This window comes from Pongo pygmaeus, chromosome 15 (genome assembly GCF_028885625.2).
Source record: "Pongo pygmaeus isolate AG05252 chromosome 15, NHGRI_mPonPyg2-v2.0_pri, whole genome shotgun sequence".
Classification (NCBI taxonomy): domain Eukaryota; kingdom Metazoa; phylum Chordata; class Mammalia; order Primates; family Hominidae; genus Pongo; species Pongo pygmaeus.
In genome coordinates, this window is record NC_072388.2 from 95,473,886 (window position 1) to 95,500,062 (window position 26,177).

The following is a 26,177-nucleotide window of genomic DNA, read 5'->3' on the forward strand; positions in this document are numbered from 1 at the left end:
ACAATTTTGAGCTCAGCTCAGAAGGGATCAGGCAATTGATGAGCATAGTGGAGAGAAAGGGCTGCAGTGGAGAGCACTGATGAGACTGAAATGCTTGGTTGTGAACAACCTGCCGGGATCCGTATTTCGGATACAGGTAGCGAGAAAGGAGGGGGAGTTTGAAGAACGGTGATGGGAACAGGTCAAAGAAGCATCAGAGATAACAGCACCCTGGTGTTAAGTGGCTCCTACTGGTGACTAATAGTACACGTGATTTAGAAACCAAGTTGTGCATGGGTCCAAATAACCACTCTGCTTTTTGGCCCCACAGCACTCAGTGAAGAAGTCAGCCACTTTGAAAAGCGAAAGGTATTTATTTTACTTTCGACAGTGATGACTTGGGCGCGATCCAAAGCCCTGGACCCCGTAAGTAGAGCATTAGCTTTCCTTTAGGTAACATTTCAGCCTTAACACCTTGTAATCTGTGTGCGGAGGGAACTTCCTATGGCGAGTTGTGTATTCTCCCACTCCTGAATCCTATCCCATAATAAGCACCCAGCAGAGTTTACTGACTCTAAGCACATTCAATTCTAAGGGATTTCATTGTTTTATATGCCTCTAAGAAGGAAAAATATGCTGCTTATGAAACTATAGTAAAGCTTGCTTATCACTTAAGCTATGTATTTTAAACATATTGAAAGAGCTCTCTTTTAGACTTACTTAGACCCATATTTTTGTCACGTACATTCTTGTGCATACAGTAAAAAGAAATATAGGCTGGGCGTGATGGCTCACGCCTGTAACCTGGCACTTTGGGAGGCCGAGGCGGGTGGACCATCTGAGGTCAGGAGTTCGAGACCAGCCTGGCCAACATGGCAAAACCTGTCTCTACTAAAAATACAAAAATTATCTGGGCATGGTACCGGGTGCCTGTAATCCCAGCTACTTGGGAGGCTGAGGCAGGAGAATCCCTTGAACCCGGGAGGCGGAGGTTGCAGTGAGCCAAGATCGCGCCACTGCACTCCAGCCTGGGCAGCAGAGTGAGACTCTGTCTCTAAATAAATAAAGGAAGAAAAAAAATATATAAGCAAAATATAGTGATTATAGTATTCCCCAAACTTCCTCATATTCAGAGTCCATCTGTGAATCACACCACATTCTGTCTTTTTCCACACAGCTCAGTATAAAACCCCTAGAGTACGTGGTTATTATTTTGCAGGAAAACATGAGCCACAGCCATTCTGCCAACATTGCTTATTCTCTTGACTAATGTAAAATTGATGTTTGCTGCTCTGTTTCCGTGCCTTTGTGCCTATGCACTACCTTTCCGTTTCAGTGCTGAATCCCGGTACACTCTTTTAAAAGGCAATTAAATCAACGCGAGTAGTTGACTCAACTTGAAGTGATAACAATAGCAACAGTGTGTTCAAGGTCACTGAGTCACCGGCAGTGACATTGCCAGCGCTTCCTGGCTGACCACAATGATACACCATTGATCCCAGATATGTTCTAATTTCAGAAATGCTAAATGTGAAAAAGTACATGATATGGTCAATGGAATATATTATATATAACAAGGAGATATTTAGGGAGTCATCACACTTATTGCATCAAATGCTTTGTATTTGTTTAATTGTCTCTTCCCTGTTGGACTGAGAACCCCCTGAGGGCAGGGACCACAGGTTTCATGCTCTTTCCTTATAAAGTTTACTCAGCTACTTTGGATGCCATCACCTCAAGGAGCAGGTCATGGTCATTTTATTCCTGTTATAATCCCTTCCCTTGGAGTGTCCAGCTAAGTGTCCACTATAAAACAATTATGAGTCAATGGACTGGTTGACCACTGTGCTAGTGTCCGGACTGATTGTCCCAACCAAAGTAAGCAAAATAATGAATAAGTTCAATAACGGACTTCAGGAACAGCTGGGCCCAGAGGATTCAACGATGTCCTCAATGCTCACTGACTCTCTCTCTTTCTTTTATGGTTTCTTTTCTGCTCTGAGTAGACTTCACTCTCTAGTAAGCCTCCTACACTGAATGGGCTGAGAATGGAGAAGAGATGGTTCCCCAAAGAAAACATGGGGCAGTGGCTCCTGTGTTAGCTCCTGTCCTTGTGGCATGCCCTCATCCTCTCACTGTGGTTTTAATTTGCATTTCCCCAATGACAAATGACGGTTGTAAATGATTTATCAAGGTGTAATCAGTGTACTAAGCCAGGTGTAGTGGTGCCTGCCTATAATCCCAGCACTTTGGGAGTTCCTCTCACTGTGGTTTTAATTTGCATTTCCCCAATGACAAATGATGGTTTTAAAAGACTTATCAAGGTATAATCAACGTACTAAGCCAGGTGTAGTGGTGCTTGCCTATAATCCCAGCACTTTGGGAAGCCAAGGCAGGAGGATTGCTTGAGCTCAGGAGTTCAAGACCAGCCTGGGAAACAGGGCGAAACCACGTCTCTACAAAAAATGCAAAAATTAACCAGGTGCGGTGGCGAACCTGTAGTTTCAGCTACTCAGGAGGCTGAGGTGGGAGGATTGCTTGAGCTGGGGAGGTCTAGCCTGCAGTGAGCTGAGATCACACCACTGCACTTCAGCCTGGGTGACAAAGTGAGACCCTGCCTCAAGTAAATAAATAAATTTACTGTATTGTATACAGTGAAGTTAACCTTTTATAGTCCTGAGTTTCAACAAATGCATGCAGTTGTACAACCACCACAACAATTAGGACACAGAACACTTTCATCACTCTCCAGAATTCTCTACCTCATGCCACACACAAAGTCAATTCCAGTTGGACTACATAACTAAAATTAAAAAGCAAAAACTTTAATTTTTTAAAAGAAAAATTAGGCCCAGCCCAGTGGCTCACGCCTATAATCCCAACACTTTGGAAGGTCAAGGCAGGCGGATCACTTGAGGTCAGGAGTTCGAGAGCAGCCTGGTCAACATGGTGAAACCCCATCTCTACCAAAAAATACAAAAATTAGGTGGTGTGCGCCTGTAGTCCCAGTTACTCAGGAGGCTGAGGTGGGAGAATTGCTTGAACCTTGGAGGCAGAGGTTGCAGTGAGCAGAGATCACACCTCTGTACTCCAGCCTGGGCGACAGAGAGAGGCCCTGACTCAAAAAAAAAAAAAAAAAAAAAAAGGAAAAATTATAGAATTTATGGAGGATTCCTCAAACAGGACCAAATACTGCTAAATATTTTTTAATTGACAAATCTAGCTGCAATAGGATTAATGAAGTAATAAATAATATTTGTGTTTGAGATTTGCTTCTAAATAATCCAGGAGGATGAGGAAGTCAGTGGGGGTTATAGATATAACAAGACCGATTACACAAAACAAACAAGTTTGTCCCCAACAAGTGTAATTGAAGGGGGCGTGGCAAAAGATGTGGCATCCGTTCGAAGTCAGAGTGAGCTGAGTAAAACTTTTGCTTGCAAGCAACAGAATCCAGCTTTCTTAATCAGAAAGAAGACGTGTTAGAAAGACATACACAATGTCTTACAAAACCCACGGTCAGAGATGCCACTGGGCGCCAAGGACTGGGAGCCATGGGAAGCTCGGTAAATTCTCCCACTTTCCTCTCTGCTTTTCTCTGCTTCTGTCTCTTTGTCATTGTCACAGGAAATCTTTTTCGTTTTGTTTTTAGAGACGAAGTCTATAAAACAGAGACCTCCAAAGAAGGGTTTCCTCTGCCAGATTTACCAGGGTTGGCTTTTGAAAGGAGAGTTATAATCATGGACTCTAAATCGTAATCCCTATAAGATAGACTTGGGATGGGAAGAAGAAAGGTGAGCTGCAAGGACTCCTGGTACTTTCTTCCTTCCTTTCTTTTTTTTTTTTTTTTTTGAGATGAAGTCTTACTCTGTCGTTCAGGCTGGAGTACAATGGCACAATCTCAGCTCGCTGCAACCTCCGCCTCCCAGGTTCAAGCAATTCTCTTGCCTCAGCCTCCCGAGTAGCTGGGATTATAGGAGCCGGCCATCACACCCAGCTAATTTTTGTATTTTTAGTAGAGATGGGTTTTCGCCATGTTGGTCAGGCTGGTCTCGAACTCCTGACCTCAGGTGATCCACCCGCCTCCACCTCCCAAAGTGCTGGGGTTATAGACATGAGCCACTGCGCCCGGCCGTGACTCCTGGTACTTTCTTAGCTCTCCTTTGGCCTTGCAGTACTTTTTTTTTTTTTTTTTGAGACAGTCTTGCTATGTCACCCAGGTTAAAGTGCAGTGGCATGATCTTGGCTCACTGCAGCCTCCACCTCCCAGGTTCAAGTGATTCTCCTGCCTTAGCCTCCCAAGTAGCTGGGATTACAGGCGCGTGCCACCACTCCTGTCTAATTTTTTGTATTTTAAGTAGAGATGGGGTTTCGCCGTGTTGGCCAGGCTGGTCTCAAACTCCTGACCTCAGGTGATCTGTGCACTTCAGCCTCCCAAAGTGCTGGGATTACAGGCGTGAGCCACTGCCCGCAGCTACACAGGAAGTTTTAACAGCCAAGGAAGCCGGTTCTAAGTAAAGAAAGAGTCACTAACATAATAGGTTGGAAAAAAATCATTGTCAGCTGATGACCTTATAAAAGATAAGCTCTGTCACTATGAAAAATGTCCCAACAGCAGCCCTTCTGAGCACCCCCAGTACACAAATTGTATTCTCTAAGTCTGTTTTCCAGTGGAAGTAACTCCAGGACTCTGGAGTTGGGAGGGAGTTGATTCTGTGTCTTGGGCCAGTGAAAACTGGGATAGGCTGGAACCTATTGTTGATGCTACAGAGCCAAGATCTTTTCAGAGATGTCCTGAGTAGGCCTGAGAGGACAAAGAGGGTCCCCACCAGCCACACTGTGAGAAGGCGAGCATTGTGAAAGTGATTCTGGCTGTTGGGTGTTTCCCACCTGCCCCTCCAGAGCCACTCTCTGCTCTTCTCCACCCTGCTCCAAACTTGTAGTCTAGATCAGCAAGCAACCTTGTCCTCTGCTCCCAACTGGGTTTGGCCAGTGGGGCTCACTGGTGAGAGGATGGGGGAATTGAGAAGAATGAGGTCAGATCACTTATTCCCCTAGCTGCCTTCGGCAGAGTTGCTGTGGGTAGGCTGAGTCTCTGAACCCAAGCCACTGCACCTGCCGGGCAACCCCTGTCCCTGGGCTCTAATGGTTGCCTGCCCACTCAACACGTTTGGATTTAGGAGTAGTACAGAGCACCTGTTCCTGGCTCCAGGTGACATGGTTTCCCTACACCCTGCCCACATCTTCGTAAACAGTCCTGTTATTAAACTCTCCTGAAATTATCCAACGTTGAATATGCTGTTTCTTTCCCACGAGGATCCTGACTAATACATTATGCTTAATTGAAATCAGTTGAGTATGTGAAAAGCCATGGCTCCATAATGTAACTCAGAAAAGTGAATGTTAGATTGTTGTAGATGCTGCTGGCTTCCTGTCATGAAGCCACCCCACTGTCTTCCTTGCCAGCAGAGCCATGACTTGTTAAGTTCAAGTGTCCACACTGCCCATGAAATCTAGAGAAGGGAGATTCTATCCCCATTCCAGGGGAAAATCCTGATTGATCCAAACTAGCCATGATGGTTCCATTCTTCTTGCCGATGATTGGCTAAGGGGTGGGCATGCAATCCAATTTTGGGATGTGGGATGTAACAAACCTACCCCCCAAAATGTAGAGTGGCTTACACACGGAGGAAGTTTGCATCTTGCTCAGGTAAAATGTAAAACAGGTGTTCCTGATGATCAAGTCAGTCTTCTCCCAACTCTGATTCAAGATCCAGGCTCCTTCTGTTGGATGGTTCCAACACCTTCCAGAATTACCTCTGGGGCTGTCGTGCACACCTGCATCAGGCTTGTGGAAGGGAGAGAAACACAAAAGATTATGCATGGGAAGCTTTACGAACCAGGCTTGGAAGAGATGCTCATCACTTCTGCAAATTTCTTTGACTAAAACTCAGCCCATAGCTGAGGAGCCCGGAATATGTAGTCTAACTGCATCCAGGAAATCAGTCTGGTTTAGTCTCTGGCACAGAGGAAAGATGGCCAGGAGACTCCCAGGAAGGGCTCATCCCTGATTAGGAGAGACTTCAAGGAAGACACGGGCTTTCTTTCTTTGTGGATGTTGTCATATCTGGATGTGAAGCTTGGACTGCTGCTACTAGTCTTGCTGTGGTCCTGAAAAGGAAGGCCACACATAGGAGGCAGAGCTCAGAAGGCATCAGAACAGCAGAGCCAGTTTCCAGTGCAGGGCCTGGGGAAAGTGTGGTAGGCGCTATGTCTGGCCACGAAGGTGGCAAGAAAAAGTCCCTAAAACAGCCCAAGAAACAGGCCAAGAAGACGGATGGAGGTTGAAGAAGATAACGCTTCCTTCCTTTTTTTTTTTTTTTTTTTTTTTTTTTAGTGTGGCGCAGGCTGGAGTGCAGTGGTGCAACCTGGGCTCAGCTCACTGCAACCTCCACCTCCTGGGCTCAAGCGATTCTCTGGCCTTAGCCTCCTGATTAGCTGGGACTACAGGCACCTGCCACCATGCCCAGCTAATTTTTAAAATGTTTTTGTAGCGACAGGGTTTTGCCATGTTGCCCAGGCTGGTCTCAAATTTCTGGGCTCAATTAACCCATCTGCCTTGGCCTCCCAAAGTACTGGGATTACAGGTGTGAACAACCAAACATGGCTGAAGATAAGGCTTTCAAGCAGAAACAAAAAGAGGAGCAGAAGAAATTTGAGGGGCTAAAAGCAAAGGCCATGGGGAAGAGACCCCTCGCCACAGGAGGAATTAAGAAATCTGGCAATTGGCTGGGCATGGTTGCTCACACCTGTAACCCCAGCACGTTGGGAGGCTAAGGTGGGAGGATCACTTGAGCCCAGGAGTTCAAGACCAGCCTGAGCAACACAGCAAGACACCATCTCTAAAAAAAAAAAAAAAAAAAAAAAAATTAGTATTTTGAAAAGAAAAGAAAAAAGGAAATCTGGCAAGCAATAAGCTGTTCCTTGTGCCTGAGGTGATGGTGACCCTTGATTCCATGTGTATTTGAACATCTGGATTCCCTGCATCACATCTTTTGCCACCTATAGCTGGAATGAAGTGTTGTCTTGGAGCCTACTGTACATTTAAAAATAAACTTTTGGAAAAAAGAAAAACAAAGAAAAAGAACAGCAGAGGCAGGCCAGCCCATGGTGCTTGGAGCCATCCTACTCAGGAACACTACTTATGGGAGATGATTTTCCCAGTCTGTAGGTCTTTTTGAGTTTGGTTTTCTGTCGCTGGTAGCCAAAAGCATCCAAACGGATAAAAACTGCACAGAAATCAGTTTTGTTACAAATGAAGGATAAATATTAATTTATTATTAATTAATTTTAATTAATTAATTTAATTAATTTAATAAATTAAATAATTAATGTATCTATTTTAATAATAGGACAATCTTAATATATATTGGGGTTGGTTTTTCCCTTAGAACCTATTCGTTTTTAAAGTCTAGCTATGTACTTGTTTCTGTATGTGTGAGTAAAGAGATATAATCCAGAGGTGACCCTGATTCAACCAATACTCCAGAACAAGGGCCGACGGACTCTGATTGTCACACGTAATAACCAGGGAGAAACAGAGTCCACCAAGTGATCCACGTGGGCAATCAAACACAATGACCAATTAAAAAGAGAATCCAGGCCGGGCACAGTGGCTCATGCCTGTAATCCTAGCACGTTGGGAAGCCGAAGCAGGTGGATCACCTGAGGCCAGGAGTTCAAGACTAGGCTGGCCAACATGGCGAAACCCTGTCTTTACTAAAAATGCAAAAAAAATTAGCTGGGTGTGGTGGTGCATGCCTTTAATCCCAGATACTCAGGAGGCTGAGGCAGGAGAATTGCTTGAAGCCAGGAAGTGGAGGTTGCAGTGAGCCGGGATCGCGCCACTGCACTCCAGCCTGGAGACAGAGTGAGACTCCGTCTCAAAAAAAAAAAAAAAAAAAAAAAAAAGAGAATCCAACAGAGTGCTAGAGTGTTAAAAGAAAACAGATTCGCCCGTTGGCCTAATAAAGAGCAGGGGAGATTACTCTGTAGACTGTGTTCTTTACCTCCTAGAAAGATGTAGCCTCTAAATGAGCTTAGTAATTATAACAGGATAGTAGTAGGGCAGGCTGAGTTTCCAGAAATGCTGACAGCCATCCATATGTAATGGAACAATGTAAGGATCACAGCTGTAACCCCTGCTAAAGGAAAGGTCACCACTTACCCTTTACTAGAAAGGCAAATGATGCAAACAGTTGGGAGGAACTAAAACCCATATTAAAGGTTTGGGTTCAAAATACACTTTATTTGTTGTGTTTGTAACAAGTGAAATTTAAGGACTAAAGGGAACACAGCCTAGCAACTGGTTGCAAAGGTGCATCATACACAAACAGATCTCTGTCCCAACCAGGAATCGAGGAATGACAGCCCAGAACCTGCGGCCCCCTCTGGTTGGAATTTATGGGCTCCAGTGCCACTGGCCAGAGAGAGATTGATCTTTCTTTTCTCTCAGTCACATTCTCAAAATGTCAAGGAAGAGATTGGCCATCCAACCTGTGGTTCACCTCATGGAATGTGACCATTTCCCTGATAGCCGTTGAGGACAAAGGGTAGGGCAAATCCAGAAGAGGGGTGTTGGGCCAGTCATGGGGAGCAAGGAGGGTGTGTTAGGTGACCTGGCCCAGCACGCCATGTGAGCCAGGGCTGCAGAGGGGCCAGGACTCGATTCATCCTGAAGGCAAAGCTGACTACACTGTTTCCAGACTGGAGCTGGAAAGTGAAAATACAGGACACCCAGTTAGATCTGAATTTCAGATAGACAGTGAATAATTTTTTAGTATACCTATACCCTGTGCAATATTGAAGACATGCTTGTACTAAAAATTTAGTCATTTGTTTATCTGAAATTCAAATTTAGCTGGGTGTCCTGTGTTTTACCTGGCAACCCTACGTGTAGGCCACTAGACCTGTTTATGAGGACAGTTAATTGTGCAATATGTATTCACTAGGTATCTACTGTGTACACAGAATTGAAGTGGATCTTCCCCTCAACAACTCATTCTCCCAGCTTTCTCCTAAGGACATCTCTTAGCATCTCAGTTGCTCTAGCCTCACTCCCCTCCTCCCACCAGCCAACTCATTGGTAAATTCTGTTCATTCATCATCCGAAATGTATCATAAACACATTTTGTTCTCTTTGTATCTATGGCAACTTTCTAACCAGCCTCAGCCTTTAGCTTCCTGGACTACTCAAGTGGTTGTGCAGCTGGGGCCTGCCTTTGCGCCCCCCAATCCATCCTCCATAGCACTGCCTCAGCCATCTTGTTGAAATGCCATTCACGACTCTGATATATCAATAAAAAACATGTGTCAGAATATCACAGGTACCTCCAGAATCTGTACAAGGGTGATATATCGAGTTAAAAATACATGTATCAATCAGTAGCAAACCAGGTGGCTAAAAGAAAGAAATACATGTATTGAAATATTACATATACCCCAAATATATGCACTATGATATATCAAAATATGTATCAAAATATTAAATTAAATATTAAATTCAGATCATGTTGCAGTCCTGCTTTAAAAGCATAAAACCCAACTGGGCTTAGTAGCTCAAGCCTGTAATTCCAGCACTTTGGGTGGCCAAGGCAGGAGGATTGCTTGAGACCAGGAGTTTGAGACCAGTCTGGGCATCACAATGAGACCCTGCCTCTACACAAGAAAATTTTTTTTGATTAGCCTGGCATGGTGGCAAGCGCCTGTAGTCCCAACGACTCAGGAGTCTAGGTGGACCCAGCTGTTCCCAGAAGGTTGAGGCTGCAGTAAGCTGTGATTGTGCCACTGCGCCCCACCCTGGGCAACAGAGTGAGACCTTGTCTAAAAAAATAAATAAATAAATAAATAAAATGCTTAAAACCCTTCCATAGCCTTTTGTTGCTATTGGAATTAATCTAAACTCCTCAGCATGGCTCAGAAACCTTGATAATCTGGCTATCACCTACCGCATCCCCTACCAATTCCCAGCTTGGCTCCAGTCATTTTCTCAGGAGCAATTGTACTCTTACCTCAGTAGGGCTTTTTTTTTTTTTGGAAAGGATTTTTGCTCTGTCGCCCAAGCTGGAGTGCAGTTGCGCAATCTCGGCTCGCTGCAACCTCAGCCTTCCGGGTTCAAGCGATTCTCCTGCCTCAGCCTCCCGAGTAGCTGGTATTACAGGCACCCGCCACCACACCCAGCTAATTTATGTATTTTTAGTAGAGACGGGGTTTCATCATGTTGTCCAGGCTGGTCTTGAACTCCTGGCCTTAAGTGATCCACCCACCTCAGCCTCCCAAAGTGCCGGGATTACAGGCGTGAGCCACCCCGCCTAGCCTCAGTAGGGTTTTCATTGTGTGTTTCTCCTGCCTCTTCATTTGTTTCCTTGTAAGCTCTGGGCTCAAAAGCTTTGGATTGGTTATTTAACTTAGACCAATGTGTCGTGATTGAAAGGTTCCATATTGAACACTGTATTTTTAAAACCCTGAAACCCTGCTCCAACACGGATCTCTGACTTTGGAAGGATTTTTGCCAAATCACACTGTTGCATGGCTCTCAATTATCTCTTCTGATTCCAGTAGGTTTTAACGTAGTTATTTTGGTTGCATCCCTCTATGGGACTGCACAGGCTGTGGGTGTGGAGAGACTGAATATGGGGGACAGGTCAGTGAACTGTCAAGAAATATTTTTAATTCCTCATTCCCAGGATATGCTTAATCTTAGCCAGTGAAACCAATTTTTAAAGCCAGAGTCAGCGACCTGCACATGCAATGTCCTTTTTAACATGTTATTTATTTTGGGGAGGGCCCATGTGGCAAAGAAAAAAAAGAAAAATCAATTTAGGTTAAAAAAAATAAAACTACAGGCTGGGGCAAGGTGGCTCATGCCTGTAATCCCACCATTCTGCGAGGCCAAGGAGGGAGGATTGCTTAAAGCCAGGAGGTGGAGACCAGCCTGGGTAACAATCAGAGACTCTGTTTGTACAAAAAAATAAAATAAATGAGCTGGGCACGGAGGTGTGTGCCTATATAGTCCCAGCTGCTTGGGAGGCTAAGGCAGGAGGATCACTTGAATCCAGGATTTCAAGGCTGCAGTAAGCTATGATCAGGCCACTGCACTCCAGCCTGGGCAAGAGAGCAAGGCCCTGTCTCTACCAAAAAAAAAATTATATTTAATATTAATACCTTGATGGAATCTCAGTGGCAACCTGCTACCATCTCTGCGAAAGACTTTTAGTTTTTAATTTCGTTTAGATTAGATTTAAATGGTAAAATTTATCTCCTAAAGCATTTTTTGTTTGTTTGTTTGTTTGTTTTGAGACAAAGTCTTGTTCTTGTCCCCCAGGCTGGAGTGCAATGGCGCGATTTCGGCTCACTGCAACATCTGCCTCCTGGGTTCAAGCAATTCTCCTGCCTCAGCCTCCCGAGTAGCTGGGATTACAGGTGCCTGCCACCACACCTGGCTAATTTTTGTATTTTTAATAAAGACGGGGTTTCATCATGTTAGCCAGGCTGGTCTCGCACCTGCCACCATGCCCGGCTAATTTTCATATTTTTAGTAGAGACGGGGTTTCATCATGTTAGCCAGGCTGGTCTCCAACTCCACACGTCAGGTAATCCGCCCACCTTGGCCTCCCAAAGTGCTGGGATTACAGGCATGAGCCACCACGCCCGGCCTCCTAAAGCATTTTTGAGAAGAGTAAATCACTATTCAAATAAGTGGTATGGTTGGGTATGGTGGTTCACGCCTGTAATCCCAGCACTTTGGGAGGCTGAGGTGAGATCACCTGAGCTCAGGAGTTCCATACCAGCCTGGCCAACATGGCAAAAACCTGTCTACTAAAAATACAAAAATTAGCTAGGTGCGGTGGCAAGCACCTGTAATCTCAGCTACTCGGGAGGCTGAGGCAGGAGAATCACTTGAACCTGGGAGGTGGAGGTTGCAGTGAGCCAGGATTGTGCCACTGCACTCCATCCAGTCTAGGAGGATACTACTATCATCATCGACAGAGAAAGACTCCATCTCAAATAAAATAAAAATAAAATAAAATAAAATAAGCAGTATAGCCAGACTTGGTGGTTCATGCCTATAATCCCAGCACTTTGGAAGGCCAAGGCAGGAGGATTGCTTGGGCCCAAGAGTTCAAGACCAGCCTGGGCAACACAGTGAGACCCTGTCTCAAAAATAAAAAAATAAATCAAGCGGTAGTTTTAAGCTTTATTTGAGCTTAAAGGAACATATCTTTAGCCTTAGAAGTCATGCATATCTCTAATTCACCAAGTCTTTACCTTTTCTTTCTTTCTTATAATAGGAGGATTCTGAGGTTCCATTCACTGAAGAAGATTATCGAAGAAGAAAGTCTCATCCTAATTTTCTGGACCACATAAATGCTGAAAAAATGGTTCTCAAATTTGGAAAAAAGGTAAGTCTGGCATAGTGGAACATGAACATCATCTGAAGTCTTTAAACATCTCTGTTTAGTTTCCCAGGACTTACGCCACAGATGTCTGAGCTTTAGGCTCAACCCAGGATACACTGTCCTTAGGGGTCCTGGCCCAGGTTCTGGTCCAGCACACTGGGTTGAAAGCCCTGCATCACCACCCAGCCGAGCTTGTGCCATCACCCACAAAGGGGTCTGTGTGTCTGAAAAGCTGTTTGGCCCAAAAGAGGCAAATAACTCAGAGTTGTAATGGGGAACAGGGGAACCACATTTTCCCTGTTCCCAGAATCTCTCATTTGTTTCTTAAAACAACTCTGAAAAGTGCCTATTAACCTCCTCTTATGAATAAGGAGATGGGAGCTTCCAGAGGTTAAATAATTTACCCAAGGTCACATAACTAGGATTTACTGAGCACTGTCCTGAGCACATCTCAGCCTTGACTCATCTACTCCTTCTAACAAGGCTGTTGTCTATGCACATTGTTGTCCTCAGCGCATTTCCTGGCATGGAGCTGAGATTCAGACAGAGCCATCAGCCACCAAAGCCTGCTAGGTTTGCTTTTTTTCTTTGGAATCTGAAACCCCATCATTCAATAGAATTTATCTTGACACATCCTTGGTCACTCACTGGTTATTAAGACACTCCCGTAGCTGTTTTTGTTTTTTTGAGACGGAGTCTTGCTCTGTTGCCCAGGCTGGAGTGCAGTGGTGTGATCTTGGCTCACTGCAACCTCTGCCTCCTGGGTTCAAATCATTCTGCTGCCTCAGCCTCCCGAGTAGCTGGGACTACAGGCGCATGCCACCATGCTCAGTTAATTTTTTGTATTTTTAGTAGAGACAGGTTTTCATCATGTTGGCCAGGATGGTCTCGATCTCCTGAACTCATGATCCACCCGCCTTGGCCTCCCAAAGTGTTGGGATTACAGGCATGAGCCACTGTGCCCGGCCCCTTCTGTGGCAGCTATTTCAGGATCTGGCCAGCAGCCCGCAATGCAAAGGGGCTATCTCTTTGTTCCCAGGCAGATTGGCAGGTTGAGAAATAATGGACACACACAAGATAGTGAAAGCTGGGTCCAGGGGGGTCACCACCTTCTGGTTCTGCAGTCCCAACAATGCACTGGATATACCAGCATTTATTATTAAGTTTAGTGAGGGCAGGGATAGGTCACTGAGGGATTTAGGGTCATTTGATTATGAGGTGAGATGGTCACATGGGGATGAAGTAATTCTTTAACATAACATCTGTATATGCAGAAGTACAGTATACAGGGATAAGAATTTACAATATAGTATGTGCATCAGTAATTTCTAACAGAGCCTTAAAACAGAAACACAGACTTTCCATAACCTATGATCAGCAAGATATTAATCAGCAGTAACAGTTGCAGCCAAAGCTGGTTACAAACAATCCATAGAAACAGGACATGAAGCTAGACAACCGGTTAGACCAGAAATTCTCAGAAGGGAGTATGCCTTAACCCTAAAGAGGCCTAGAAGAGCTGCGGCAAGATGAGGGCGTTTATAGCCCTATCTTATCCATATGGACAGGCGCCCCCCATGCATCTGTTTATAGGCTCTCCACAAGGGTTGCATTCCATTCCCAGAGCTATGAACATCTGCTTTTCTGGGATAGGAATCTTGGTGATGTGAAACCTCCCTGACTGCACGTCCATTCATAGGCTCTCTGCAGGGGGAAGCACATCACGCGCTGTTGCCTCATTCTGGCAGTCCAACCTGGCATTGTCTTTACACAATCCTGCATGCAATTTTGTATTTACAATAGTCAGGAACATTTCATCTTTTATTCCATAGCAATAGTTTCAGGGGGTCGCCCTACAGCAGCAAAATTCATCATTTTGACATGTCCATTATAAAATTATTTTATTTCTCTTGCCTTTCATCAGAATAGATGAGAATGCCCTGACAATGAATAAGTAGTGACAGCTGCAAAATTATGATGATGATGATTTTTCATTCACGGTTTTTATTTTTATTCAACTATAAACAGCAGAATTAACACAACATTCAGCAACTCCAGACCAGCTTTTCTTACCCCCATGAAGAGCAATCAATTTGACAGACACAGATGTAGGGATTCCTGATAAGTGGTCAGCTAGCACTGCTGCCCATCTACAGGGCCATGCCCCAACAACAGCAAAGCCACTCTCCCTACTCCTTTTTCCAGGGTTGCTCTTTAAAGGGACCAGAGTGAGATACTGACGCCTATTAAGGCAACTGAGAGGCCCGTGTTGGGACTGAGCCTCATTGCCAGCCTCTGGTTGTCTAGTGACGGTGCCATAAAAACACACTGCTACAGTTCTGGTCTCAGGATCACAAAGGCAGAGGCAACCAATCCTTATTTATTTATTTTTAACCTCTCTGAAAGATTCTTTGATGCTTTGCTCTGTTACTGTAGACCTGGTCTATTTCTGCCAAATTTTTTCTTTAAATTCCGTGTTGCTATTTTCATATTAACAATTTGATGAGACCCCATCACAATACCAAAATATTCCCCAAAATGAAGTTCAAATTTCATCAAAACATAAACCAGAGTGAGTGACTGGAATGATAAAGGCCAGGCAGCAGGAAAAGTCACCCTAAGCCACCATCTCAGTGCTCAGGTCTTGTCTGTCCAAAGGGGAGCGGGAAGAGGAGAAAGCTATAGTACATGCAGCACTGAACTGGAGAACACAGCTCGGGGCCTCCAGGACGGTTCAGGTCGCCGAGCTGCCCCCTACTTCCCAGACAGCTGCTCCTACAATTTGGGCACATAGTCGTCCCACTCGGCCTGGTAACACGTGCCGGCCGCCGGGACCCCGAGCGCGTACTTTTTACGGAGGGACGCCACCTTGAATTTGCCACGGTGGTCTCCAGAGCGGTTGCTGAGGATGGGCTCGTCACACTTCAGCGGCCTGTGCCCTTGGGAGGCCCCGAGCCCACATAATCCGGAGAGGACTGTGCCACTGCTGATGTCACTGCCCTTCATGTGGACCACCAGGAAATGATGCCATTCCCTGTATTGGGGATCCTTCCCGCTGGGAGCATCCGGGTCTGTCAAGACCCAGGTGTAGAGTTTCCCTAAATCAAGACCATCCCACGAAATGCTGGTGGGTCTGTTCCTCACCTGGGTGGGATCACGCACTGTGCCCCGCTGGTCCACCGCCGCCCCGTGCAGGTGACACGCAGCGGGTGCTGCGGCTGCTCGTCCACTTCCTGAAGGCTCCAGGGCCCGGACCGCTGTCTGAGGTTCACCAGCGTGGCGGGGCCGAGCGGAGCGCGCAGCCGGGAGTGCCGCGGGAGGCCAGGCGCAGGCGGCAGCGGCGACACGGGGGTCTCCGCCGGCTGAAAAATTACGGAGGGCTTACTTACTGTGTTCTCAGTATTTTACTCATGGTATCTCATGTCATCTGTGTTTTACTCATGGTATCTCATGAGTTCTCAGTGTTTTACTCATGGTATCTCATGTCATCTTCAAGAGTCTCATAAACAATTCCCAAAATTCTGTGAGGTAGGTACTATTATCATCCTCATATAACTTGGAGAAAACCCCAAACCCTCTGAAAGTGTCATTACATTGTTCCCATTAGTGGAAGGCCAGCGCTAAGTGAACTCTAATAATAGTTCTAAGATGACACCTAGTGGTCTCAGAGGATATTACCATGGGAACTTCGGTCCTATAAAAAACACTTTACCAATACAAACACTGTGAGCATCAAACATTGGAAGAAACAACAGGAAATTAGGAATTCTAGCCCTTTTTCTGTTCATTAACTTATGACCTTAGCCATGTTATTAAACTTCTGGGCTTAAAATAAGTAAAGGGGCTAGATTAGATGGTTTAAATTTATTCCAGTTCTAAATTCCATAACTATGTTATTTTATTGGAACCCGTGATTTCTTGATCATTTATGTTTAATTTACAGGTAGAAAATGTATGCTCACACATATAAAGCTGGTTTAAGTGAATAACAGTCTAAAATGAGAAATATGATCATCTTAATATCTTTTTTATTATGAAACCTTACACTTGTCATTTAAATAATAAAATCAAAATTTCGTTGTAAAAATCTATTCTTTTTATCCCCAACTTTCTTACTCACTCTTTTCTACACCATTAATAAGATTGATTTCGCCAATTTGGTCATCTCAATGATCTTTTTTGATCAGTGATGCTAATGTTTTTATCTGGTAGATAGACCCTTGAAAATAATCATTTAACACATTCGTTTAACTAATGTCCAGTTAGATCTGATTATGGACCAGGCACTGTGATGAGGAGCTGTCCTCACAGCCATCGATAAAGCAGACACAGTCTATGCACTCCAGAGGCTGGTTGTCAAGTGGTTTATCTACTGTTATCACATCCTCAGCCAGCACATTCATATACAAGATTGCATACACAAAAGGTAGACTTCTGTTCAGTATTTTGAGGCAAAGAGGAGACCCTAATAATTATACAAGTTGCCAAAATAGTCCTGAATTGCCTGATACCAAAATTGCTTTGTCGCACTGATTTTTTTTTTTTTTTTTTTTTTTTCTGAGACAGAGTCTTGCTCTGTTGCCTAGGCTGTAGTGCAGTGGCATGATCTCAGGTCACTGCAACCTCTGCCTCCCAAGTTCAAACGACTCTCCTGCCTCAGCCTCCTGAGTAGCTGGAATTACAGGCATGTGCCACCACGCCTGGCTAAATTTTGTATTTTTTAGTAGAGACAGGGTTTAACCATGCTGGCCAGGCTGGCCTTGAACTCCTGACCTCAGGTGATTCAGCTGCCTCGGCCTCCCAAAGTGCTGGGGTTACAGGTGTGAGCCACCGTGCCTGGCCATAGTTTGTCTTGAAAACTATTTTGTCTGATATAAGTATAGCAACTCCTGCTCCTTTTTGGTTTCCATTGGCATGGAATATCTTTTTCCATCCCTTTATTTTCAGTCTATGTGTGTCTTTACAGGTAAAGTGTGTTTCTTGTAGGCAACAGATCAATGCATCTTGTTTTTTTCATCAATTCAGCCAGTCTATGTCTTTTGATTAGAGAATTTAGTCCACTTACATTCAATGTTATTATTGGTAAGGACTTACTCCTGCCTTTTGTTATTTGTTTTCTAGTTGTTTTATTGTCTTATCTTCCTTCTTTCTTTCCTTCCTATCTTGCTGTAGGGATGGTGATTTTCTCTGGTGATATGATTTAGTTTCTTTCTTTTTATTTTTTGTGCAACCATTGTAAGTTTTTTAGTTTGAGGTTACAATAAGGCTTGCAAATACTATCTTATAACCCATTATTTTAATCTGATAACAATCTAACCCTATTGTTAGATTGTTATCTAAACCAGCAAAAAGAAAACTAATAACACTATGCCTTACTCCCATCCCCCAATTTTAAAACTTTTTGATGTTTCTATTTATATCTTATTGTACTGTGTCATAAAAAGCTGTTGTAGTTATTATTTTTGATTGGTTCACTGTATAGTCTTCCTACTTAGAATGAGATAGTTTACACACCACCGTTAAAGTGTTCTAATATTTTGTTTTTCTGTGTACTTCCTATTACCAGTGAGTTTTATACCTTCAGATGATTATTGTTCATTAATGTATTTTTCTTTCTGACTGAAGTACTCCCTTTAGTGTTTCTTGTAGGACAGGTCTGGTATTGATGAAATCCGTCAGCTTTTGTTTGTCTGGGAAAGTATTTCTCCTCCATGCTTGAAGGAGATTTTCACCAGATATACTATTCTAGGTGAAAGTTTTTTCCCTTCAGCACTTTTGAATATGTCATGCCACTCTTTCCTGGCCTGTAAGGTTTTCCACTGAAAAGTCTGCTGCTAGATGTATTAGAGCTCCATTGTATGTTATTTGTTTTTTTTCTCTTGCTGCTTTTTGGATCCTTTTTTAATCCTTTACCTTTGCAAGTTTCATTATTATATGCCTATAGGTTGTCTTGTGTATTAGTCCATTTTTGCACTGCTATAAAGAACTAACTGAGACTGGGTAATTTATAAAGAAAAGAGGTTTAGGCTGGACGTGGTGGCTCACGCCTGTAATCCCAGCACTTTGGGAGGCAGAGGCAGGCAGATCACCTGAGGTTGGAAGTTCAAGACCAGACTGGCCAACATGGAGAAACCCCGTCTCTACTGAAAATACAAAATTAACCGGGCGTGGTAGTGCATGCCTGTAATCCCAGCTACTTGGGAGGCTGAGGCAGGAGAATCGCTTGAACTTGGAAGGCAGAGGTTGCAGTGAGCTGAGATCGCGCCATTGCACTCCAGCCTGGGCAACAAGAGCGAAACTCCGTCTCAAAAACAACAAAAAAAATTGGTTTAATTGACTCACAGCACAGTTCCACAGGCTGTACAGGAAGCATGTTCGGGGAGGCCTCAGGAAACTTACAACCATGGCAGAAGACAAAGGGGAAGCAGACACATATTACATGGCCTGAGAAGGAGGAAGAGAGAGTGAAGGGGCAGCTGCTACACACTTTCATAAACAACCAGAACTCATGAGAACTCACTCACTATTACAAGAACAGCAAGGGGTAAATATGGCCCCATGAGCCAATCACTTCCCACAAGGCCCTTCTTCCAACATTGGGGATTACAATTCGACACGAGATTTGGGCGGGAACACAGACCCAAGCCATATCATGTTGTTTGAGTCAAATCCGCTTAGTGTTCTGTAACCTTCTTGTACTTGGATGTTGATATCTTTCTCTAGATTTGAGAAGTTCTCTGCTATTATCCCTTTGAATAAACTGTCTATACCTATCTCTTACTCGACTTCCTCTTTAAGACCAATAACTCTTAGAGGTGCCCTTTTGAGGCTATTTTCTAGATCCTATAGGCATGTTTCATTGTTTTTCTTTTTTTTGTCTCCTCTGACTATATATATATTTCTGCCAAAAACATATGGTTTTATTTATATTCAGAAACAAGTAGATCATGTACATATATATGAAGATAAAAAATTAAAGGGATAATTGCATAAGTTTGCATGTAGAGAGCTTTGAAAACCTGTTTACTCTTTTTTTATTATTTTAAGTTCTAGGGTACATGTGCACAATGGGCAGGTTTGTTACATATGTATACATGTGCCATGTTGGTTTGCTGCACCCATTAATTCATCATTTACATTAGGTATTTCTCCTAATGCTCTCCTTCCCCCCTCCCCCCACCTCATGACAGGCCCCAGTGTGTGATGTTCCCCCCTCCCTGGGTCCAAGTGTTCTCATTGTTCGATTCCCACCTATGAGTGAGAACATGCAGTGTTTGGTTTTCTGTCCTTGCAATAGTTTGCTCAGAATGATGGTTTCCAGCTTCATCCATGTCCCTACAAAGGACATGAACTCATCCTTTTTTATGGCTGCATAGTATTCCATGGTGTATATGTGCCACATTTTCTTAATCCAGTCTATCATTGATAGACATTTGAGTTGGTTCCAAGTCTTTGCTATTGTGAATAGTGCCACAATAAACATATGTGTGCATGTGTCTTTATAGCAGCATGATTTATAATCCTTTGGGTATATATCCAGTAATGGAATGGCTGGGTCAAATGCTATTTCTAGTTCTAGATCCTTGAGGAATCGCCACACTGTCTTCCACAATGGTTGAACTAGTTTACAGTCCCACCAACAGTGTAAAAGCATTCTTCTTTCTCCACATCCTCTCCAGCACCTGTTGTTTCCTGACTTTTTAATGATTGCCATTCTAACTGGTGTGAGATGGTATCTCATTGTGGTTTTGATTTGCATTTCTCTGATGACCAGTGATGATGAGCATTTTTTCATGTGTCTGTTGGCTGCATAAATGTCTTCTTTTGTAAAGTGTCTGTTCATATCCTTTGCCCACTTTTTGATGGGGTTGTTTGATTTTTTCTTGTAAATTTGTTTAAGTTCTTTGTAGATTCTGGATATTAGCCCTTTGTCAGATGGGTAGATTGCAAAAATTTTCTCCCATTCCATAGGTTGCCTGTTCACTCTAATGGCAGTTTATTTTGCTGTGCAGAAGCTCTTTAATTAGATCCCATTTGTCTATTTTGGCTTTTGTTGCCATTGCTTTTGGTGTTTTAGTCATGAAATCCTTGCCCATGCCTATGTCCTGAATGGTATTGCCTAGGTTTTCTTCTGGGGTTTTTGTGGTTTTAGGTCTAACATTTAAGTCTTTAATTCATCTTGAATTAATTTTTGTATAAGGTGTAAGGAAGGGATCCAGTTTCGGCTTTCTACATATGGCTAGCCAGTTTTCCCAGCATCATTTATTAAATAGAGAATCCTTTCCCCATTTCTTGTTTTTGTCAGGTTTGTCAAAGATCAGATGGTTGTAGATGTGTGGTGTTATTTCTGAGGCCTCTGTTCTGTTCCATTGGTCTATGTATCTGTTTTGGTACCAGTACCATGCTGTTTTGGTTACTGTAGCCTTGTAGTATAGTTTGAAGTCGGGTAGCATGATGCCTCCAGCTTTGTTCTTTTTGCTTAGGATTGTCTTGGCAATGCAAGCTCTTTTTTGGTTCCATATGAACTTTAAAGTATTTTTTTCCATTTCTGTGAGGAAAGTCATTGGTAGCTTGATGCGGATGGCACTGAATCTATAAATTACCTTGGGCAGTATGGCCATTTTCACGATATTGATTCTTCCTATCCATGAGCATGGAATGTTCTTCCATTTGTTTGTGTCCTCTTTTATTTTGTTGAGCAGTGGTTTGTAGTTCTCCTTGAAGAGGTCCTTCACATCCCTTGTAAGCTGGATTCCTAGGTATTGTATTCTCTTTGAAGCAATTCTGAATGGGAATTCACTCATGATTTGGCTCTCTGTTTGTCTGTTATTGGTGTATAGGAATGCTTGTGATTTTTGCACATTGATTTTGTATCCTGAGACTTTGCTAAAGTTGCTTATCAGCTTAAGGAGATTTTGGGCTGAGACAATGGGGTTTTCTAAATATACAATCATGTCATCTGCAAACAGGGACAATTTGACTTCCTCTTTTCCTAATTGAATACCCTTTCTTTCTTTCTCTTGCCTGATTGCCCTGGTCAGAACTTCCAACACTATGTTGAATAGGAGTGGTGAGAGAGGGCATCCCTGTCTTATGCCAGTTTTCAAAGGGAATGCTTCCAGTTTTTGCCCATTCAGTATGATATTGGCTGTGGGTTTGTCATAAATAGCTCTTATTATTTTGAGATATGTTCCATCAATACCTAGTTTATTGAGAGTTTTTAGCATGAAGGGTTGTTGAATTTTGTCAAAGGCCTTTTCTGCATCTCTTGAGATAATCATGTGGTTTTTGTCTTTGGTTCTGTTTATATGATGGATTACGTTTATTGATTTGTGTATGTTGAACCAGCCTTGCATCCCAGGGATGAAGCCCACTTGATGATGGTGGATAAGCTTTTTGATGTGCTGCTGGATTTGGTTTGCCGGTATTTTATTTTCACATCGATGTTCATCAGGGATATTGGTCAAAAATTCTCTTTTTTTTTTATTGTGTCTCTGCCAGGCTTTGTTATCAGGATGATGCTGGCCTCATAAAATGAGTTAGGGAGGATTTCCTCCTTTTTTATTGATTGGATTCGTTTCAGAAGGAATGGTACCAGCTCCTAGTTGTACCTCTGGTAGAATTCAGCTGTGAATCCGTCTGGTCCTGGACTTTTTTTGGTTGGTAGGCTATTAATTATTGCCTCAATTTCAGAGCCTGTTATTGGTCTGTTCAGGGATTCAACGTCTCCCTGGTTTAGTCTTGGGAGGGTGTATGTGTCCAGGAATTTATCTGTTTCTTCTAGATTTTCTAGTTTACTTGTGTAGAGGTGTTTATTCTCTGATAGTAGTTTGTATTTTTGTGGGATCGGTGGCAATATCCCCTTTGTCATTTTTTATTGCATCTGCTTGATTCTTCTCTCTTTTCTTCTTTATTAGTCTTGCTAGCGGTCTATCTGTTTTGTTGATCTTTTCAAAAAACCAGCTCCTAGATTCATTGATTTTTTGAAGGGTTTTTTTGTGTCTCTATCTCCTTCAGTTCTGCTCTAATCTTAGTTGTTTCTTGTCTCCTGCTAGCTTTTGAATTTGTTTGCTCTTGCTTCTCTAGTTCTTTTAATTGTGATGTTAGGGTGTCGATTTTAGATCTTTTCTGCTTTCTCTTGTGGGCATTTAGTGCTATAAATTTCCCTCTACACACTGCTTTAAATGTGTCCCAGAGATTCTGGTACGTTGTGTCTTTGTTCTCATTGGTTTCAAAGAACATCTTTATTTATGCCTTCATTTCGTTATTTACCCAGTAGTCATTCAGGAGCAGGTTGTTCAGTTGCCATGTTGTGCAGTTTTGAGTGAGTTTTTTAATCCTGTGTTCTCATTTGATTGCACCATGGTCTGAGAGACAGTTTGTTGTGATTTTTGTTCTTTACCATTTGCTGAGGAGTACTTTACTTCCAACTATGTGGTCAATTTTGGAATAAGTGCAATGTGGTGCTAAGAAGAATGTATATTCTGTTGATTTGGTGTGGAGAATTCTGTAGATGTCTAGTATGTCTGCTTGGTGCAGAGCTGAGTTCAAATCCTGGATATCCTTGTTAACCTTCTGTCTCATTGATCCATCTAATATTGATAGTGGGGTGTTAAAGTCTCCCATTATTATTGTGTGGGAGTCTAAGTCTCTTTGTAGTCTCTAAGGACTTGCTTTATGAATCTGGGTGCTCCTGTATTGGGTGCATATATATTTAGGATAGTTAGCTCTTCTTGTTGAATTGATCCCTTTACAATTATGTAATGGCCTTCTTTGTCTCTTTTGATCTTTGTTGGTTTAAAGTCTGTTTTATCAGGACAATTTGACTTCCTCTTTTCCTAATTGAATACCTTTTATTTCTTTCTCTTGCCTGATTGCCCTGGCCAGAACTTCCTACACTACGTTGAATAGGAGTGATGAGAGAGGGCATCCCCTCTCTCCCCAGGATTGCAACCACTGCTTTTTTTTTTTTTTTTTTGGCTTTCCATTTACTTGGTAGATCTTCCTCCATCCCTTTATTTTGAGTCTATGTGTGTCTCTGCACATGAGATGGGTTTCCTGAATACAGCACACTGATGGGTCTTGACTCTTTATCCAATTTGCCAGTCTGTGTCTTTTAATTGGGGCATTTAGACCGTTTACATTTAAGGTTAATATTGTTATGTGTGAATTTGATCCTGTCATTATGATGTTAGCTGGTCATTTTGCCCATTAGTTCATGCAGTTTCTTCCTAGCATCAATGGTCTTTACAATTTGGCATGTTTTTGCAGTGGCTGGTAGCGGTTGTTCCTTTCCATGTTTAGTGCTTCCTTCAGGACCTCTTGTAAGGCAGGCCTGGTGGTGACAAAGTCTCTCAGCATTTGCTTGTCTATAAAGTATTTTATTTCTCCTTCACTTATGAAGCTTAGTTTGGCTGGATATGAAATTCTGGGTTGAAAATTCTTTTCTTTAAGAATGTTGAGGCTGGGTGCAGTGGCTCATGCCTGTAATCCCAGCACTTTGGGAGGCCAAGGCAGGTGGATCACGAGGTCAGGAAATTGAGACCATCCTGGCTAACACGGTGAAACCCCATCTCTACTAAAAATACAAAAAAAAAAAAAAATAGCCGGGCGTGGTGGTGGGCACCTGTAGTCCCAGCTACTCGGGAGGCTGAGGCAGGAGAATGGCGTGGACCTGGGAGGCGGAACTTGCAGTGAGCTGAGATTGCACCACTACACTCCAGCCTGGGCAACAGAATGATGTTCAATATTGGCCCCCACTCTCTTCTGGCTTGTAGAGTTTCTGCCGAGAGGTCTGCTCTTAGTCTGATGGGCTTCCCTTTGTGGGTAATTCGACCTTTCTCTCTGGCTGCCCTTAACATTTTTTCCTTCATTTCAACCTTGGTGAATTTGACAATTATGTGTCTTGGGATTGCTCTTCTCAAGGAGTATCTTTGTGGTGTTCTCTGTATTTCCTGAATTTGAATGTTGGCCTGCCTTGCTAGATTGGGGAAGTTCTCCTGGATAATATCCTGAAGAGTGTTTTCCAGTTTGGTTCCATTCTCCCCATCACTTTCAGGTACACCAGTCAAACGTAGATTTGGTCTTTTCACACAGTCCAATATTTCTTGGAGGCTTTGTTCGTTTCTTTTTACTCTTTTTTCTCTGAACTTCTCTTCTCACTTCATTTCATTAATCTGACCTTCAATCACTGATACCCTTTCTTCCACTTGATCAAATCAGCTACTGAAGCTTGTGCATACGTCATGTAGTTCTCATGCCATGGTTTTCAGCTCCTTCAGGTCATCTAAGGTCTTCTCTACACTGTGTATTCTAGTTAGTCATTCATCTAATCTTTTTTCAAGGTTTTTAGCTTCCTTGCGATGTGTTCGAACATCCTCCTTTAGCTCAGAGAAGTTTGTTATTACCGACGTTCTGAAGCCTACTTCTGTCAACTCGTCAAAGTCATTCTCTGTCCAGCTTTGTTCTGTTGCTGGAGAGGAGCTGCGATCCTTTGGAGAAGAAGAGGTGCTCTGGTTTTTTCCTCTGACTATATTTTTTAATAGGGGGTTTTCAAGCTCACTCCTTCTTCTTTGATCAATTTTGTTATTAAAGGACTCTGATTCATTCTTCAGTATGGCAATTGCATTTTTCAGCTCCAGAATTTCTGCTTGATTTTTTAAAATTATTTCAGTCTCTTTGTTAAATTCATCTGATGGAATTCTGAATTCCTTCTCTGTGTTTTCTTGATTTTCTTTGAGTTTCCTCAATACAGCTATTTTGAATTCTCTGTCTGAAAGATCACATAGCTCTGTTTTGCCAGGATTGATCCCTGGTGCTTTATTTAGTTCATTTGGTGAGGTCATGCTTTCCTGGGTGGTATTAATGCTAGTGATGTTCTTCGGTGTCTGGGCATTGTAGAGTTAGGTATTTATTGTTGTCTTCACTGTCTGGGCTTGTTTGTACCTGTCCCTCTTGGGAAGGCATTCCAGATATTCGAAAGGACTTGGGTGTTATGATCTATGTTGTATCTGCTTTAGGGGGCACCCAAGCCCAGTAATGCTGCAGTTCCTGCAGACTCATAGAGGTATCACCTTGATAGTCTTAGACTAAATCTGGAAGAATTCTCTGGATTACCAGGCAGACACTTGTTCTCTTCCCTTACATCTCTCCAAATATACAGGGTCTCTCTGTCTGTCTGTCTCTCTCTCGCTCTCTGTTCTAAGCCACCTAAAGCTGGGGGTGGAGTGACACAAGCACCCCTGTAGCCACCACCATTATGACTGTGCTGGGTCAGACCTGAAGCCAGCACAGCACTGGGTCTTGCCCAAGGCCTGCTGTAACCACTCCCTGGTTACTGCCTGTGTTCACTCAGGGCTCTGGGGCTCCACAATCAGCAGGCGGCATAACCAGCCAGGCCTGTGTCCTTCCCTTCAGGGTGGCAAGGTCCCCCAGGCCCCAGGTGGGTCCAGAAGTGCCGTCTGGGAGTCAGGGACTAGAGTGATAAACCTTAGAAGTCTACCTGGTGTTCTATTGTATTGCGGCTGAGCTAGCACGCAAACCACAAGACATAGTCCTTCCCAGTCTTCCCTCTTCTTTCCAAGGACAGAGGAGCCTCACCCAGTAGCCACCCCAGGCCACAAGGAGTACTGACAGACTAGCGCTGATGTTCCCTTCGGGTCCAAGGTCTCTTAAGTCAGCTGGTCTTGACTGCTGCCTGGCCTGGGATTCACCCTTCAGGAAAGTAGGCTCCCCTCTGGC

The 26,177-nt window shown here is 43.4% G+C and overlaps 1 protein-coding gene across 4 annotated transcripts in view; it reads left to right on the top strand.

Annotated features, from left to right (window-relative positions):
- Window positions 1-26,177, top strand: part of AK7 (adenylate kinase 7) — a 98,637-nt gene that overhangs the window by 18,023 nt on the left and 54,437 nt on the right. For all 4 annotated transcript variants that reach the window (XM_054447400.2, XM_054447399.2, XM_054447401.2 and 1 more), the window contains 2 exons: window positions 311-405; window positions 12,330-12,440. In XM_054447400.2, coding sequence (XP_054303375.1) covers window positions 311-405; window positions 12,330-12,440 — 206 coding nt within the window. The remainder of the gene's footprint in view (window positions 1-310; window positions 406-12,329; window positions 12,441-26,177) is intronic.